The sequence below is a fragment of the Pristiophorus japonicus genome, chromosome 5 (assembly GCF_044704955.1).
Source record: "Pristiophorus japonicus isolate sPriJap1 chromosome 5, sPriJap1.hap1, whole genome shotgun sequence".
NCBI lineage: Eukaryota > Metazoa > Chordata > Chondrichthyes > Pristiophoridae > Pristiophorus > Pristiophorus japonicus.
The window spans coordinates 45,898,170-45,917,663 of NC_091981.1; the positions used below are offsets into that span (position 1 = coordinate 45,898,170).

The 19,494-nt window shown below is 43.0% G+C and overlaps 1 protein-coding gene across 2 annotated transcripts in view; it reads right to left on the minus strand.

Moving 5' to 3' along the window:
- Nucleotides 1–8,178: 8,178 nt before the first annotated feature.
- LOC139264315 (acidic amino acid decarboxylase GADL1-like) overlaps nt 8,179–19,494 on the minus strand; it is a 158,441-nt gene continuing 147,125 nt past the window's right edge. For both annotated transcript variants that reach the window (XM_070880582.1, XM_070880581.1), the window contains one exon: nt 8,179–13,226. In XM_070880582.1, the coding sequence (XP_070736683.1) occupies nt 13,053–13,226 (174 nt within the window). In that variant the 3' untranslated portion in view covers nt 8,179–13,052. The remainder of the gene's footprint in view (nt 13,227–19,494) is intronic.

Sequence of the window (19,494 nt, forward strand, 5' to 3'; positions counted from 1 at the left end):
CCACATGCCTGGATGAGTGCAGCTTCATAGAAATATAGAAACATAGAAAATAGGTGCAGGAGTAGGCCATTTGGCCCTTCAAGCCTGCACCACCATTCAATAAGACCATGGCTGTTCATTCACCTCAGTACCCATTTCCTGCTTTCTCTCCATACTCCTTGATCTCTTTAGCCATTAGGGCCATATCTAACTCCCTCTTGAATATACTCAATGAACTGGCATCAACAATTCTCTGCGGTAGGGAATTCCACAGGTTAACAACTTTCTGAGTGAAGAAGTTGTTGTGTATCTGTAAAGCATGCACTCCCATGTTCCGCCACCAGGGAGCTCATCCCCTGAAGTCCCAAGAGATCCCAGCATCCCTTGGGAGCACTGTATATAAGCCGGCCCCTAAGGCCTGTTCCTTACTCTGGAGTGTCTTATTAAAGACTGAGGTCACTGTTACTTTAACCTCCCTGTGTGCAGCCTCGTCTGTGTTAGAAACACAATAACTGGCGACGAGAATACGAATCCAACGCAAAGATGCAGCAAACTGTGGGCATCCAGGAGAAGTTCTTGGAGGGTGAGGACTGGGAAGCCTATGTCGAACGGCTAGACCAGTACTTTGTAGTCAACAAGCTGGACGGAGAAGGAAGCGCTGCAAAAAGGAGAGGGGCCCTCCTCACGGTCTGCGGGGCACCGACCTACAGCTTCATGAAGAATCTTCTGGCTCCGGTGAAACCCACAGACAAGTTGTATAAGGAGCTGTGTATACTGGTTCAGGAGCATCTTAACCCGAGGGAGAGCGTGCTGATGGCGAGGTATTGATTCTACATGTGCCAGCGATCTGAAGGTCAGGAAGTGGCGAGCTACGTCGCCGAGCTAAGGTGACTTGCAGGACAATGTGAGTTTGATGGCTACCTGGAGCAAATGCTCAGAGACTTTTTTGTACTGGGCATTGCCCACGAGACCATCCTACGAAAACTTTTGACTGTAGAGATATCGACCTTAAGTAAGGCCATTGCGATAGCACAGGCGTTTATGTCCACCAGTGATAACACCAAACAAATCTCTCAGCACATAAGTGCTAGCAATGTTCATAAATTAACTGGAACTGTGTTTGCAAGCAGAAATGTACAGGGCAGAACCCACGAGTCTGCAACTGCCAGCAGGCCTCAGGTGACCCAGATGACTCAGAATCCCCAACAAAGGATGAATGCAAGGCAATTCACACCTTGTTGGCGTTGTGGAGGCTTCCATTCAGCCTATTCATGCCGCTTCAAAGGATATGTTTGCAAGAACAATGGGGCACCTCTAATGAGCTTGCAAACGAGCTGCAAGCTCTGCAAAACCTGCCAACCACCACGTGGCAGAGGAAGATCGGTCCATGGTGGATCAAAGCAATTTCAAGCCTCAGAGCGAGGAGACAGATGCTGAAGTACCCGGGGTGCACACATTTTCGACGAAATGTTCACCTATAATGCTAAATGTAAAATTGAATGGCTTACCCGTAGCCATGGAATTGGACACTGGCGCAAGCCAGTCCATACTGAGTAAAAAGATGTTTGAGAGACTGTGGTGCAACAAGGCACTCAGACCAGCCCTGAGCCCCATCCACATGAAACTGAGAATGTACACCAAAGAGCTTATCACTGTCCTGGGCAGCACCATGGTCAAGATCACCTACAAGGGCACAGTGCATGAACTGCCACTCTGGATTGTCCCGGGCGATGACCCCACACTGCTTGGAAGGAGCTGGCTGGTCAAAATCCGCTGGAACTGGGATGACATCCGAGCGCTATCACATGTCGATGAGGCCTCATGTACCCAGGTTCTTAACAAATTTCCTTCCCTTTTTGAGCCAGGCATTGGAAACTTTTCTGGGGCGAAGGTGCGGATCCACTTGGTCCCAGAGGCATGACCTATTCACCACAAGGCGCGAGCGGTACCTCACATGATGAGGGAGAGAGTGGAAATCGAGCTGGACAGGCTGCAATGCGAGGGCATCATCTCCCCAGTGGAATTCAGCGAGTGGGCCAGCCCAATTGTTCCAGTACTCAAAAGTGATGGCACGGTCAGGATTTCCAGCGATTATAAAGTAATTATTAATCGTTTCTCGCTACAGGACCAATACCCGCTACCTAAGGAAGGCGATCTATTTGCGACGCTGGCAGGAGGCAAAATGTTCACCATGCTCGACCTGACTTCGGCCTACATGACGCAGGAGCTGGAGGAGTCTTCGAAGGGCCTCACCTGCATCAACACGCACAAGGGACTGTTCATCTACAACAGATGCCCGTTTGGAATTTGATCAGCTGCAGCGATCTTCCAGAGAAACATGGAGAGCCTACTCAAATCGGTACCACGCACGGTGGTCTTTCAGGACGACATATTGGTCACGGGTCGGGACACCGTCGAGCACCTATAAAACCTGGAGGAGGTCCTCCAGCGACTGGATCGCATAAGGATGCGGCTGAAGAGGTCGAAATGCGTCTTCATGGTAACAGAAGTGGAGTTTTTGGGGAGAAAGATCACGGCGGATGGCATTCGGCCCACAGATGCCAAGACAGAGGCTATCAGGAATGTGCCCAGGCCACAGAACGTCACGGAGCTGCGGTCGTTCCTGGGACTCAACTATTTTGGTAACTTCCTACCTGGGTTAAGCACCCTTTTAGAGCCCCTACATATGTTATTGCACAAAGGTGAGAACTGGGTATGGGGAAAAAAACAAGTAATTGCTTTTGAGAAAGCCAGAAACATTTTATGCTCCAACAAGCTGCTTGCATTGTATAACCCGTGTAAAAGACTTGTGCTAGCATGTGACGCGTCGTTGTATGGAGTCGGGTGTGTATTACAACAAGCTAATGTAACGGGGAAGTTGCTTCCAGGAGCTTGTCTAAGGCCGAGAGGGCCGACAGCATGATTGAGAAAGAGGCATTAGCGTTTGTGTTCGGGGTAAAGAAAATGCATCATTACCTGTTTGGCCTCAAATTTGAGCTGGAAACCGATCACAAGCCCCTCACACCCGTTCGCTGAAAACAAGGGGATAAATACTAATGCCTCGGCCTGCATACAAAGGCGGGCACTCGCGCTATCAGCGAATAACTATACCATCCGCCAGAGGCCAGGCACCAAGAACTGTGTGGATGCTCTCAGTCGGCCCACCATGGGGGTTGAAATGGCGCAGCCTGCAAACTTGTTGATGGTGGCGCAGCCCGCAGACTTGTTGATGGTCATGGAAGCGTTTGAAAATGATAAATCACCTGTCACGGCCCGCCAGATTAGGACTTGGACCAGCCAAGATCCTCTGCTGTCCCTAGTAAAAAAACTGTGTACTGCATGGGAGCTGGGCCAGCATCCCCGTTGAAATGCAAGAGCCAATCAAGCCATTCCAGTGGTGAAAGGACGAGCTGTCCATTCAGGCAGACTGCCTGTTGTGGAGTAACCGCGTAGTGCTACCAAAAAGGGCAGGGAGACGTTCATCTCGGATCTCCACAGCACACACCCGGGTATAGTAATGATGAAAGCGATAGCCAGATCCCACGTGTGGTGGCCCGGTATCGACTCCGACTTAGAGTCCTGTGTACGGCAATGCAGCGTGTGTGCTCAGTTGAGCAACGTGCCCAGAGAGGCACCACTAAGTTTGTGGTCCTGGCCCTTCAGACCATGGTCGAGGATCCATTCGACTATGTGGGCCCGTTTCTCGGTAAAATGTTCCTGGTGGTGGTGGATGCTTTTTCCAAATGGATTGAATGTGAAATAATGTCGGGAAGCACTGCCACCACCACCATTGAAAGCCTGAGGGCCATGTTTGCCACCCACGGCCTGCCTGACATACTGGTCAGTGACAACGGGCCATGTTTCACCAGTGCCGAATTTAAAGATTTCATGACCCGCAATGGGATCAAACAGGTCACCTCGGCCCCGTTTAAACCAGCCTCCAATGGGCAGGCAGAGCGGGCAGTACAAACTATCAAACAGAGCCTTAAACGAGTCACAGAAGGCTCACTCCAAACCTGCCTGTCCCGAGTACTGCTCAGCTACCGCACGAGACCCCACTCGCTCACAGGGGTGCCACCGGCTGAGCTACTCATGAAAAGGACACTTAAAACCGACTCTCGCTGGTTCACCCCAACCTGCATGATCAGGTAGAGAGCAGGCGGCAGCAACAAAATGTAAATGATGATCGCGCCACTATGACACGGGAAATTGATCTGAGTGACTCTGTGTATGTGCTAAACTATGGACATGGTCCCAAGTGGATCGCGGGCACGGTGATAGCTAAAGAAGGGAATAGGGTGTTTGTAGTCAAACTAGACAATGGACAAATTTGCAGAAAGCACCTAGACCAAACGAGGCTGCGGTTCACAGGCTGCCCTGAACAACCCACAGCAGACACCACCTTTTTCAAGTCCGTAACACACACCAAAGGATCAACGACACCACGCTGGACCAGGAAATCGAAACCATCACACCCAACAGCCCAGCAAGGCCAGACTCACCTAGCAGCCCTGCAGGGCCAACAACATGCCAGCCTAGCGAGGGCACAGCCAACACACCAGAACAGACATTTGTACCAAGGCGGTCCACCAGGGAAAGAAAGGCTCCCGACCACCTCACCTTGTAAATAGTTTTCACTTTGACTTTGTGCAGGGGGGAGTGATGTTGTGTATCTGTAAAGCATGCACTCCCATGTTCCGCCACCAGGGAGCTTATCCCCTGAAGTCCCAAGGGAGCCCAGCATCCCTTGTGAGCACTGTATATAAGCCGGCCCTAAGGCCTGTTCCTCACTCTGGAGTGTCTTATTAAAGACTGAGGTCACTGTTACTTTAACCTCCCTGTGTGCAGCCTCATCTGTGTTCGGAACACAATAGAAGTTTCTCCTCATCTCAGTCATAAATGGCTTACCCCTTATCCTTAGACTATGTCCCCTGGTTCTGGACTTCCCCAACATCGGGAACATTCTTCCTGCATCTAACCTGTCCAATCCCATCAGGATTTTATATGTTTCTATGAGATCCCCTCTCATTCTTCTAAACTCCAGTGACTACAGGTCCAGTCGATCCAGTCTCTCCTCATATGTCAGTCCTGCCATCCTGGGAATCAGTCTGGTGAACCTTCGCTGCACTCCCTCAATAGCAAGAACATCCTTCCTCAGATTAGGAGACCAAAACTGAACACAATATTCCAAGTGAGGCCTCACCAAAGCCCTGTACAACTGCAGTAAGACCTCCCTGCTCCTATAATCAAATCGCCTAGCTATGAAGGCCAACATACCATTTGCCTTCTTCACCGCCTGCTGTACCTGCATGCCAACTTTCAATGACTGATGTACCATGACACCCAGGTCCCCTCTAACAACACTCAAGAAACTCGACACCATCCAGAACAAAGCAGGCCGCTTGATTGGCACCCCATCACCACCTTAAACATTCACTCCCCCCCACCACCGTGGCTGCAGTGTGGACCATCTAAAAGATGCACTGTAGCAATTCACCAAGGCTTCTTCGGCAGATCCTCACAAACCTGTGACCTCTATCATCTCGAAGGACAAGTGTAGCAGATGCATGGGAACACCACCACCTCCAAGTTCCCCTCCAAGTAACACACCATCCTGACTTGGAAGTATATCGCCATTCCTTCATCGTCACTGGGTCAAAATCCTGGAACTCCCTCACAGCACTATGGGAGGACCTTTACCACACGGACTGTAGCGGTTCAAGAAGGCGGCTCACCATCACCTTCTCAAAGGCAATTAGGGATGGACAATAAATGCTGGCCTTGCCAGCGATGCCCACATCCCATGAACGAATCAAAAAAAACATTGGCACAATATTTTGGAACGTCGAGCGCAATCATTAAGACAGATTTAATAGAATCTGTTCAGAATTGTGATCAAATGCATTGAGATGCATTATTTCAAAATATCCTCAACTGGATTCTTTCAGTGAATGGTCTATTTATTTTTTTCCCAAATCCTTTCATTTTCCACTTTTGCCAATTGATTGTGGATATGTTTCATATTCTAATGTGCATAATTTACATTTATCTATGTTGAAATCTACTTTTTTGCCCATCCACTTAATTGCTCCAGATTGCTTTGAATGCTACCAATCCCCCTTAAATCATCCCCTGGTCACATAGACTTGTGCCAAGAGCAATTCTTATATTAAGAGGGCTTCTCTATCTTATTGGTGATTAAATAGCCCGGGACCCAGAGAGAGGCACTGTAGGATTCCAATATTCATTCCTCCCATACCCATCAAAACTTTTTCCAATTATCATCACTTACATTCTATTACCAAGTTTTCAAACCAGCTACTTAATTTGATACTTCAGTTACCTCAAATAATTTTGGTTAATTCAGGTGGTGTGCTTCTATCTCCTAAAACCCATGCCCTACTACAGGCAAATTAATTTACTTGTCCAGTCAGACGGTCGGGACTATTGACAAGTTTATTCATCCTGCAGCAACCCTTGACTTGGACATTCCATGAGCTTTTTAGTAGCTAAAGATACTGCTTCTAGGACTAGTTTGTTTTTTGATATTCGGTTGTCGGAAGTTGAACATTTCTGAAAGAGCAGCACTAGTGCAAATGCCCACGGGGTTCTGTGCCTTCTGGCTCCTGTCAAAAGCGGCATTTTCCTCACTGGCCAATAAAATGTTGAAACTCAGCCTTGTGCAGGTTTAAATGGGTTGTTGGCAGTCAGCCCCCTTCTCAGATCTGCAACCTCTGGATGATCCTCTTCGCAGCCATCCCAGAAAAATAATGTGGGAGGCATTGTGACATCATTTTCATTTACATCAAATTTAAATATCAAATGCAAAGTGGGCGGAGACTTTGGGTTACTGATCCGTGCTTCAGTTTTCCCTGCCGAACACCATGGAGCCAGCTGCACACGGGCCATTAGGCAGAGGGACATCATCTCCTATATACCCTGTAACTTCTGTAGCCCCTTCCAACAATAATATTTTCATGGCAACAATGCATCACACCTAATTTAGGTTACTGTTTGTTTCCCATTCAGAAATTACTGACTCCCTTGAAATTCTGTGCAAATACCCCGTTGTAAAAAATAGTGACAGTCAATTGACAGCAAGTAAAAAATCTTCAACTGCAACAAGATTTTCATTTATTTTGTGTGTTTAACATTGAAACATATCCCAAGATGCTGTACAGTTGGGTCTAAGGCCACCAACAGTAGCAAGAGGGGGAAATGACCATAATCCCCGTCAAAGAGTTTCAATTTAAGGAGGCGTCGAAGGGGAATGATGCAGCAAGATGTAAGGGTTTAGGGAGGGAGTTCCAGAGTGCTGGGCAAAGACCCAATGATGTTAGAGCAGAAAAAGGAGAATGTACAGTGAGGCCAGAGTTGGGTGTGCATGGGGATGTAGGGTTGGAGGAGGCAGAAGAGATAGGGTCAGGCGAGATCGTGGAGGAGGAATTTGAAAACGATGACAAGAATTGAGAAATTGATGTGCTGTGGGTTGAGAAATCGATGGGAGGTTGGTGAGGAATGGACTGATGGAGTCTTGTATGGGATAGGAAGCGGATGATGGAGTTCTGCTTGAATTGGAATTTGTGTAAGACAGAACTAAGGAGACCAGTCAGGGTGGTATTGGAGCAAAAGGTGCAGATACGCGATTTAAAGTAGTGGGGCGAGGTAAGGGCAGAGCGTGGCGATGTTCCCGAGTTGGTAGTAGACAGGGTTGGTGATGGAGTGGATGTAGAATTTGAAGCTCAGCTCGGAGTTGAGCAAAATAAAGCTCGAGTGGGAAGGGAGAGGGATTGGGAGCTAGGTCATGCAGTGCCTAGCAGTGGGTGGACAGAATGCTTCAGGCTTTCCCTTTCTGAATCACAAGATCTTCTGACTCATCCACAACTTGGAGTTTAACATCATAGACATGGAATCAAAGATGGTGGTGGAGAGGTGAAGTTGGGTACGGTTAACACAACTATGGCAGGTGATCACATGCTTGCAAATAATGTCACCAAGCAATGACATACGAATGAGGAGTAGAATGAAGCAAGGACAGAATTTTAGGGTACACCAGCAGTGATCCTGCAGACACGGGTGGAGGAACCTTTGCAGGAACAATTGCCCAGCTCAGAACGATAGGTTTCTCTCAAACCCCAAAGATATAAAATGCGACAATTTCTCTGCACAAAACAGAAGACACGAGTGAATGTAAACTAATTAGATTATTGTTTGATTCTTTATTTCACTGCATTAAATACAGAAAATGTACCTTTTTACGTCGAAACATAACAGTTATCACCTCAAGTCTAATTCAAGTACATTCAGCCCAATAAGTTAAGTGTAAAAAAATCTAAGTTACATTTTGATGTCTTGATTCTACTTTAGATTAAATGGTCCAAAACACCGACAATGTTGCATTATGTAAAATAATCCTGAAACTCCACCGCATATAGGAAAGTCACTGTAAGGTTTCACTCTTGCCCTGTCACTAGAGTGACTCAGTGTAGTCCAGCATCACATGGCAGACAATTAAACACTGATACCACAAGTAACAGCACAATGTAACTAGGAGATAAGTAGCACTACAATACAGTTAACAATCACTTCATAAGCAGCTTGACTTTCAAATGCAGTGTCGTCTACTGGCAAATGTTTGTACTTTTTTCAGTGACTCCATATCAAGTGTAAAAGCAGCACACTACACAACACACACTTGGAGTGTTAGAGAAAATAAATCAAGTGACCTCGTTTGTTCTGTAAAATTCAACGCTCAGATTTGTTTTTTTCAATTGATGATTTTTCAGTTTTATTTGTTACCATAAATGTATTTTTCCCCATTAAACTGAAGGTTAGTAAATTTATTGACAGCTAGCAACACCTATAAAAATGCTGACCTAATTGGTAGGGAAGGGACTAGGATTGCCAACTCTGGCTGGACATATTCCTGGGGGTGTCATCACATGACCTCCTGCCTCTAACCGCCCCACCTCAACACGCCCATGATCACAGTGCACCACCTTCCCGGCCAATTGGAAAGTGAACTGACTCTTTGTTACCTGATTAGATGATTCTTGACTGTCAGTCAGCCTTTATTCCCACGTTAAATATTTTTAGAAATAGTAAACAAAAGTGTTCAAAGAATTTTTAATTTTAAAAACATCACGCATTATTGGTTCTATGATTTTTCTCTAGAGTTGTTAGCAGTAGTGTCCTAGAGATTAATCTTCAATTCCTGGAAACTCCAGGACAATCCTGGAGAGTTGGCAACCCTAGTGGGGACTGACCAATCACAGGCTCTATTGACATGATGTTGGCTGATGTGATTCAAACATTGCTAATTTTTCCAACCTTTTCAGCATCAAGTTTGTTGCTTGTGGCGGAATCAAAAACATGTTCTTTGGACTTGCAGTTACAATTTTAGCTATAAACAGCAATCAATTAAAGTCCTCCTGCTTGGTGTCTAGGATGGACTTCTTAAGAACCCAAATCAATTGATTTATCAGTAAGTTCTGTCAAAAATGTTAACAAATTCTACGATAAAATTTACCAATCGATTGTTCTTTTTTCCCCATTGCCATGGATATGCAGGCAACCATATTATTATCAATAAATCCTGCGTGCTATTTAACGAACAGTTATCACAATTTCTCAACAGGATAACAACAAAAGCAATTCAACATGTTTATCAATAAGCGATAACAGAATAATTTCATGTAAATATAACCACTGATGTCTGTTAAAGGTCAGAATAAAAACGAATGGACAGTGGCGACCAATACTTCACCAGACATCAGTATCCCTCTCTCATATTATCTTAGCAGTTTCTCCCCTGGATAAAAAAAACCTCTCTCACTGTTGAAATCTGATTTTTTTTTTGGTGGGACAGGTAAAAGAGACTTTAAGAGGAATTTTTTTCTCTCGTAAATGTCAGAAGAGATGGAATCTAATCTCTCCAGTGCAAATAATCTTGATCTAGTATTTTAGAGAGAAAATAATAGGAATGTTAGATCAAAGCTGAGGTACATAAAGAGATGGCATTCTGATGGCTTGTGAGCCCAACTAATCAAAACCAATAAACAGGATACTGTCCTTTTAAACTGACTAATTTCTTAACAAGATTTATTAAGAATGTCATTAGAAGATGGAATTGTCTTTCTATTCAGAAAAGGTTGAAGTTCCAGAGCTAAAGAGGCCTGAAGCCTGAAATATTGAGCATTTGAAACATAAAAAAGATTCTAATTTATGGTAGAGTTTTGGGGTGAATTCTCATCTTCAAACTTCATGTTCTGCACCCTTTTCCATTAGTGGTTTGAATTTTTAAATCTGCAATTAATTATCTGACAAAACCTACACTCAAACATTGCAGAACTTTCACCTCCAAATTCACCAACTGGTGTTTCTGCTGCCGGCGCTGAAATGAACTTCACTGACTGAATAATTTGAGGTATAAAAGATAACTTTACTGATTCGTTCCCATTACATTTTCCTGTCAGTAAAATGAAATCACATCATATCTTGACATCCCCTACTGTTAGTTTTTAATGGAAGACTTCCTTGCCCTTAGAGTTAATGACCATTGTGGCAACTTCTATTTAATAATAGTGTTATATTTGCGACCATCATTTGTGTCTCTGTGTGTTGGAAGTATCACATATACACTACACCCATATAATGCCATTTCTACAGAGCCCCGAATGTTGCAGATTAAAGGGAATATCTTAATAAGGAAGCATGGAATTGAATATCTGTGGGGCAGAGAATCATTGGCCTTATAACAGAGTGTTCTCACGAATGATTTCATATAACGGTGAGGTGTATATAACATATTACACTTATAAATACACAGACACACACACATTACATGCATGGGTAATATACTGCTTAAATTACCAGGCTGCAAGTAAATACATTCTTAAATTTTTTTACATTAATTTGTTCGCTGCCACCTCCCACCCGCGCCACAAGTCTCTTGCCTTTTGCAGCTCCACCGACACCCACACATATCCCTAATGCAGACTACAGTACATTCAACAACTGAACACTCCAGAAAACCTTTTTTAAAAAAACTAAAAAAAGGATCCCCTATCACAGAATATATTGTAATAAATAGAACAAGCCCCATGAAAAATAAATGTGCTGTTTAAATAAAACAGAGAACTCTTACAAAAATAATGCTGAAAGAAAATGTCTATGTGAAATCTTGTCTTTTGTAAGCCAGCCCTATTGTCACTGGGAAGGCCTTTAACTTCATTCAGAAATAGAAGCCAAACTTAGGAGTAAGATTGCGGGGAACATTTTCTCATCTTTATCCTGGCCCATCGTTATCCTGACCTGTATGCTTATCCGCAGAATGTTTCGATATAAGGTCACACCTCCAGAATGATCTTAGCAGATCAAAGTAAGAAATATATAGCCTAGCACTAGGCCAATGAAAAACAGTTTATATTACACAGATAAAATTATTGTTTTAAAGGAGCTCTGTCGTTTTATGGAAAGGGTGAGCCATCATGGCATAATAATACCTTATTACAGGCTACGCATTTCACTAATAAGAAACAGCATAATCTCGCATAGCAGCGCTCTTAGTCTGGAGTGATCTTTCCAAATAAAAGCTACTTTTGAAAGCTTTGAAATAAAAATTCTAGGTAAAAAGCATGCAGTTCAAAACCTTCAGAAGTACCATTATTGGAATCTCAGGCAGGCACTTAGATACCTGTACGTTTGGATGACTATCAGCCCGGGGAGGGGTGTTTACAAACAGAAATTCCAGCCTTGCTGGCCAGAAAGTGTCTCTTTAAGAGATATTTTATATCACTCCTTAAAAATGTACATGTGCAAAGCAAATTGTTTCTCTGTAAGATATCTAGTAAGCTGCAGGAATAACTCCAAGAATTAACTGAAGCGACCTTGCATTTTTGCTTAATGTGACAACTACCTCACTGCTACTATCAGTGCAGTGGCAATATACTGTGTGTCACAAAGCTGTACCTATTTAATATTGCACAGTTGGCATACTCTAGTAGCCCTAGCTGTCTTCTTTACATAAGGAACGCAAGTTGACAAGCTTATAATTGTTCTTGTGACTGACAACACACATTATGCTAAGCAATAATTTTTACTTTTCTCAAATGCTAAACTGATATTCCGACCAAATGAATGACTGTTTTTTTTTCCCGTGCCAGTAATATTGATGATATATTTTCCTGATTTGCCTCATCTTCCTTCCTACTGCTGGATTATGGTCCTTGGCCTTGCGTGCTGGTTCTTCCATAAAATAAGATAAAGCATCATTTGGTTCAGGTCTCCCATGTATGTGAAGTAAGATGCTTACACGTGCTCTCCCAAACTAGCCACCACCTGCAAATTTCCACAGTCGGGAGGAAGAACAAAATCGACTGTGTTTTCTTGGCCCCACAATTACATTTATTCCATTGCCAAGTCACAGAGGTAGGATGGGAATTTAGCTTCACAACTAAATAGAAAAGCAAACTAAATTAAGTACTATGCTGAATTGGAGCCTGGCCACTATACAGAATTAAAATTTGAAGTCCATGGGGCAATGAAATAATTTCAAGCTCGTCCTTTCTCCATGACTCACACTGGAATTACCTATATTTTGGGTTAAGATGGCTCTAGCAACAAAACAATTGTTTCGAGTAAAGGAGCTGATCAAGGCGGGAGCCATAGAGCTACAGGGAGATGATTTCATAAGCAGTAGGTAAATTCAATAGGTGGTCAGTTTTTCTTTCAAAGTTCAGGCACACACAGGATAGCAAAGGTGTACACAAAAATTTCTGCACGGACATTTATACTATAACATTTGCTAACAGTAATTGAATATAAATATAGGTCAGAAATATTTCAGCAAGAGTCCACTAAGCCTCGTGATTTGTTCTGCAAAATAAGCAAGTATATGTGTTCTGAAAGGCGTAGTCTGCTTCATCAAAGTTAATTTTCTTCATGCTAAAATGAGTACGGTACAAGTTAGTTTTGTCCTGTTTTCTAAACTAAACCCTGAACAATTTCAAACTCTTTCTAGTAAACATACTGTAACTGTAAACATATCTTAACATCTATGCTTTAAACCCAAATTACAAGTCCTTCCCCAGGCTGTCAATCTCATTGAGAATAAAGTCCATATCCTCGCGGCTGACCAGGGGGCTGATGATGATTTGACGGAAGAAGTTGACTTTGTCACGATGAGGTTGGTAACCCACCATCATACTGCCTTTCTTCATCATCCTCTCCTTAATTAATGGTGCAACCTGTAATATTGAAAGAAAACATGTTCATTAACAGTGCCAGACAATATGGTTGAGATCTGCCTCCCCTTATTTTAAAAATAAGAAATTGTATTTTTTTTTAAAAAGGGAAACATTCATTCCATTACTTTTGGTTTCTTTGCTAAGCAAAGTCAAGGCGCATGAAGAAAAGGGAGAGGCACCCTTGGGATTCAGAATCCAAGGAATGCGGACAGCTCTGTAAAAAACAGAATGTTGTGACTGCACTTCGAAATCTGTGTTCCCACCTCCAAAAGCAAGTTATATACTTGAACTTGAGAAAAAACCTAAGATAGTGCTCAATTATTGGGAGCTGGCTTTCCATACATTTTACATAGAATTTACAGCACAAAAACAGGCCACTTTGCCCCAACTGGTCTATGCCGGTGTTTATGGTCCAGACAAGTTTCCTCCAACCCTTCTTTATCCAATCCCATCAGCATATCCTTCTATTGCTTTCTCCCGCATGTACATATCTAGCTGTCCCTTAAATGCATCCATGCTATTGTTCTCAACTATTCCCTGTGGCAACAAGTTTCACATTCTAACCACTCTCTGAGTAAAGAAGTTTCTCCTGAATTCTTTATTGGATTTATTAGTGACTATCATGTAATTTGCTGCCAAACTGATCATTTAATCCTTGTTTAACAAACAATACCATCAATAGTTTTCAAGCAATTATTTTTTATGGTTGTTACTTGCACCACCTCCCATTCACTGAAGCGCACAGCAAAATGAATCAAATCAAATGATTATTATGAAATTCCCCTCAGGTGTACTCAAGTTCTGATGAGATGTTACTATGCTATTCTAAGATTAAATAATATAGTATTCCTAGCTATTCACAGATAGAACATGGAATTTATGTGAACATGCATAACATACTGCATGGCTGAACAACTTACACTATGACAGTTATTAACATTGGGTGACACCACTGTGCTGTTTACAGCTGAAATGGTGGCCCAGTGAGACACCACCGTGTTGTTTACTGTGTATGGACAGAGTACCAGACTAGTAAGTACATGGAGAACAGTGATGGAATAATTGTACATGGAGTGGTTATCTGGGAAGGAGTATATGGATGTGATTTGATTAATTGCACATGGAGGTTATTTTTACGTTCATGGGATGTGGGTGGCACTGGCAAGGCCAGCATTTATTGCCCATCCCTAATTGTCCTTGAGAAGGTAGCGGTGAGCCGTCTTCTTGAACCGCTAGTCCATGTGGTGAAGGTACTCCCACAGTGCTGATAGGAATGGAGTTCCAGGATTTTGATCCAGCGACAATGAAGGAACGGCGATATATCTCCAAGTCAGAATGGTGTGTGACTTGGAGAGAAACTTGGAGGTGATGGTGTTCCCATGCACATGCTGCACTTGTCCTTTTAGATGGTAGAGGTCACAGGTTTGGGAAGTGCTGTCAGAGAAGCTCGAGAAGTTGCTGCAGTGCGTGTTGTAGATGGTCCACACTGCAGCAACGGTGCACCGGTGGAGGAGGTAGTGAATATTTAAGGTGGTGGATGGGATGCCAATCAAGCGGGCTGCTTTGTCCTGGATGGTGTCGAGCTTCTTGAGTGTTGTTGGAGCTACATTCATCCAGGAAAGTGGAGATATTCCATCACATTCTTGACTTGTGCCTTGTAGACAATGGAAAGGCTTTGAGGAGTTGAGGAGTCAGGAGATGAATCACTTGCCGCAGAATACCCAGCCTCTGACCTGCTCTTGTAGCCACAGTATTTATGTGGCTGGTCCACTTAAATTTCTGGTCAATGGTGACCCCCAAGATGTTGATGGTGGGTGATTTGGTGATGGTAATGCCATTGAATGTCATGGGACAGTGGTTAGACTCTCTCTTGTTGGAGATAGTTATTGCTTGGCACTTGTCTGGGGCGAATATTACTTGCCACTTATCAGCCCAAGCCTGAATGTCGTACAGGTCTTGTTGTATGCGGCATGAACCGCTTCATTATGTGAGGAGTTCCAAATGGAACTGAACACTGCACAATCATCAGTGAGCATCCCCACTTCTGACCCTATGACGGAGAGAAGGTCATTGATGAAGCAGCTGAAGATAGTTGGGCTAAGGACACTGCCGTGAGGAATTCCTACAGCGATGTTCTGGGGCTAAAATGATTGGCCTCCAACAACCACAACCAACTTCCTTTGTGCTAGGTATGGTTCCAGCCAGTGGAGAGTATTCCCCATAGTCCCATTGACTTCAATTTTACTACGGTTCCTTGATGCCACACTTGGTCAAATGCTGCCTCGGTGTCAAGGGCAGTCATTCTCACCTCACCTCTGGTATTCAGCTCCTTTGTCCATGTTTGGACCAGGGCTTTAATGAGCTCTGGAGCCGAGTAGTCCCGGCGGACCCTAAACTGGGCATCAGTGAGCCAGTTATTGGTGAGTAAATGCCGCTTGATAGCACTGTTGACGACACCTTCCATCACTTTGCTGATGATTGAGAGTAGACTGTGGGGCGGTAATTGGCTAGATTGGATTTGTCCTGCTTTTTGTGGACAGGATATACCTGGGCAATTTTTCGCATTGTCGGGTAGATGCCAGTGTTGTAGCCATACTGGAACAACTTGGCTAGAGGCGCAGCTAGTTCTTGATATCATGTGGAGTGAATCAAATTGGCTGAAGACTGGCTTCTGTGATGGTGGGAACCTCAGGAAGAGGCTGAATGGGATTTAATTAATTGTACATGGAGTGGTTACCTGGAAAGGAGTATATCGATAGGATTTGATTAATTGTACATGGAATTGATCTAGCCGATGCTCTGTAATGGATTTATTGAAGAAATTATGCATGGCAGGATTGAAGTGTGTTAATGCAGGCATCTACATTTATTACTCTGCGATTTGGTGATAATAAATTTCAGTAAAGAGTACTTTTAAACCTTTCAAGTAATTTGTACTGCTCTTTAGTCTTTGCCTCATCTTTTAACAATGCAAGTTTGCAACACTCCTCCAAGCTAAAGGTTAGAATTCCCAGTGCACAGATCACACACAGACTGAACATTCATATTCACAGTGTCACAAACAGTGAAATAAACCATATGCAAAGTAACCAGGGACTATTTAACAAGCATAATTACTCATCAGTCATTTTACCAACTAGAAGGTGACTCCGTATTATCAACAGTCTGCATACTGTACATAACTATCCGATTTTTTAAAGCATGTAATCCTGATAGAAACAAAGATTTTCCATATTGTTAGAATCCAACCCGAAGCCTGGCATTAAATTAGTTCCAGAATACGTTCCAACGCTCGCAGTAACATCCGCTGCTGGTAGCGAATTACAGCCACATTGGGGCTGATTTGAACTGTTGCACTGATTGTACGACATCCCAAAGGGTCGTATAACAATGCCAGATGTTATTACTGTTATGCGAGCTTTATTCTGAACGCTAAGATTCTCAAGCTCTCTCTCTGGCAAAAAAATACACCAAACAAGCTTTTCTTTCACTGTTTAGAAGTTGTTCTAGGATTCTTTATTTAAATCAATATTATAATATAACTGCTCATAATTGGGTAGGAATGCATTTTAATAAACAAGAATGGGTTTGATGTGTTCAAGCAGACTTTATAGTCTTAATTTTTTTCCAGTAAATGTGAAAAGGCTGTGTTAGCAATAAATTATGTTTCTTTAACCCGAGGGTGGTGTCTACATGAAGTAACTTAATGTCTTCAGACAAACAAGTCACTGGGGGGGGGGGGGGGGGGGGGGGGCGGTGGGGGCTTGGATCTCATCCTGAGGGGCTGGAACACGGAATAGTCAAACATAACTGCTGGTGCAAATAAGCACGTATGCACACAGTGTAATGTGTAACCCATAGTGTGATTCTGAGTTTATCAGCTGTGCTTCATATTGTGCAGTTACTGGTCTCAAATTTGCTATGTAGCTTTCAGCCTTGCGATTCCTCTTTTTGAATTATTTTGCATCAAAATCAATGATTTACAATGACTGTTATAATCGTACAATTTTTTTAAAAGACAATAGTAAATAGGAACTTTTTATCAAGTCCTGTGTTCTGTTATCATAAATACTCCAATTACTATTCCAGTTTGGGGTCAATGCCAGCCTTGCCCAACATCATAAATTCAAAGAACATGGAAAGAAAATAAACTGACTTGAAACGCAGGTTTCAACCCAGAACCATAGGGGAATTGAAGGTGTTCAAGAAGATGAAGGGGCAGAAGATAGCATCAGTTGATTTAGCTTGATGCAGTTGATCAAACCATTTGAGTTACCTAATTTCTTGGAAGAACAACAAGAACAGACAATACTATCAAAGTTCAAGTATTTGGACGTTGCCAGGATGTCAATAGTCGAGACTCTGATTAGGATATGTGTCCTGCTCCTAAGATAACAGGTTGTATCTCTAAAGAAGCTATTACTGCAGCTCAGAAAGATCCAGCAACACATATTGTTTGGACCAATCTAATATTCACAATAGGATTTTTGTCCACTGTCTACTGGCCTTTATTAGAATGTAAAGAGATCAAAGGGAAGGCTGAAAAGACAAACAGGAACTCCTTATTCCATGACATGAAGAGACTATCTACAGCAAACAAGTCTAGGTGAGGGAACCTAGAGGAAAAGTGGGAGAGTTCTCCAACCATTCTAAAATATCTGAGAACGTCCGAGAACCAAACCTCCTGAAAGTCCACGCCACACCCGAGTGGAAACCCAATCTTGACAAGAACTTCTGAACCACATATAGCAAGTATGTGAATGATGGTAGGTGCTCAAAAGCCTAATCTGACCCAAATATTAGCAGTAATATCTTCATATTCTCAACACATGATGGCAGGCAGCCTTCTAATGAGCCTAAAAATGTTTCTTGGATCTACCTCTCGAAGTTAGTTGGTCTTGTTATGTTCACTGGAAGAGGCAATTTCATTTTAAAGTAATGGCCAGATCAAAATGTGGTTCCATGTCATACACCACTAAAAGCTAGACTGTTATTTTTCATTATGACAATAAGCAGGTGCACTGCATCATCTCTTGAAAATACTTCCGAGACCAAAGGAAGCCCAGTTCTAGCAGTGGTGCTGAGAAAGAGAGCAAGCTGCACATTCTTCATTAGATGGAGGAGTGGGCCCAGACCATAGATATCGCCCTCATTGGACACGCTAGTATCTCAGTCTGAATGCTGGGAAGGTGAATGTTTCCAGTGCCGAGAGAGTGAAAGCACTCTGGGCCTTGGTGCCAGAGCAAGGGACCCCCTCATGGTGAAATATCTAATAAAGGTGATATTGCGAAAATTTTCCAAGCTTTAAGATTTTGGTACCATAAAACATCTCTCTCTACCTCACTACTATTTCCACCCTCTATCTATCTGTCCATCTGACTCTCTCTCCACCCCCCTTTTTTCTTTGTCTCTTCCTTGCAACATCTCTTCAATGTTTCAAGCTGATGTGGGACGGAGCAGGAAGTTGGAATGGGAAATGGAAAGAGGGTATGTGGGGGGATTAAACATCGTAAAGCCTGAGGCCTGTAAATTAAAAGAATTATCAAAGTCTAAAATGACATCCTAATGATGTATTCCAATCTATATGGCATAATCCATATAGCTAGAGGTTAGCTATTACTGACAATGGGCGTATACCAAAACCATGCCTGTAAGCTGAGCATTTCCCAAACATAACCTTCATTCCCATTTGCCAGGTTTATTTCTGCGTTAATGCCTTGAAACAGATGTACACACCAAATCTGAATAGGCAGGTGTATATACTATTTTTTTATATATAACTAGGGAAGAATGGTCTTTTTAAAAACCTGCAGAATAAAGTAAGATGCCATTCACATCAAGAAATTGCCTTCTAGGATTCAGATACATGAGAGTTGCTGGATCTTCACTGCTGGTGTCTCTACTGTTTCTATGCCAACAACTCCAAGGGAAGCTGGAATGGTTCCCAGAGTTAAATAACATGCTGAAGTTTGCACTATGTACTGCTAGATCATGTGTATGCAAGTATCTACATGTAGGTAATACATCTGCCAGATAATGTAAAGTTATGAATAACTATGGCTGTGTTAACAGTTTCCGGTTTCTAATTAGTATTTTATTTGCCGCTGAAGTTTGTAAAGTTTTGACTATGTACAATTTATGTCTTTCTGACACATGTATGCATTTGTCGTGAAGAACTGAAAGGGAGTAAAAATGCATTAAAAGAAATGGGCCCAGAACTTGCTGGAGCGGGACATCTCTCGGCCAGCGGCGTGAGCTAGGTGCTTTT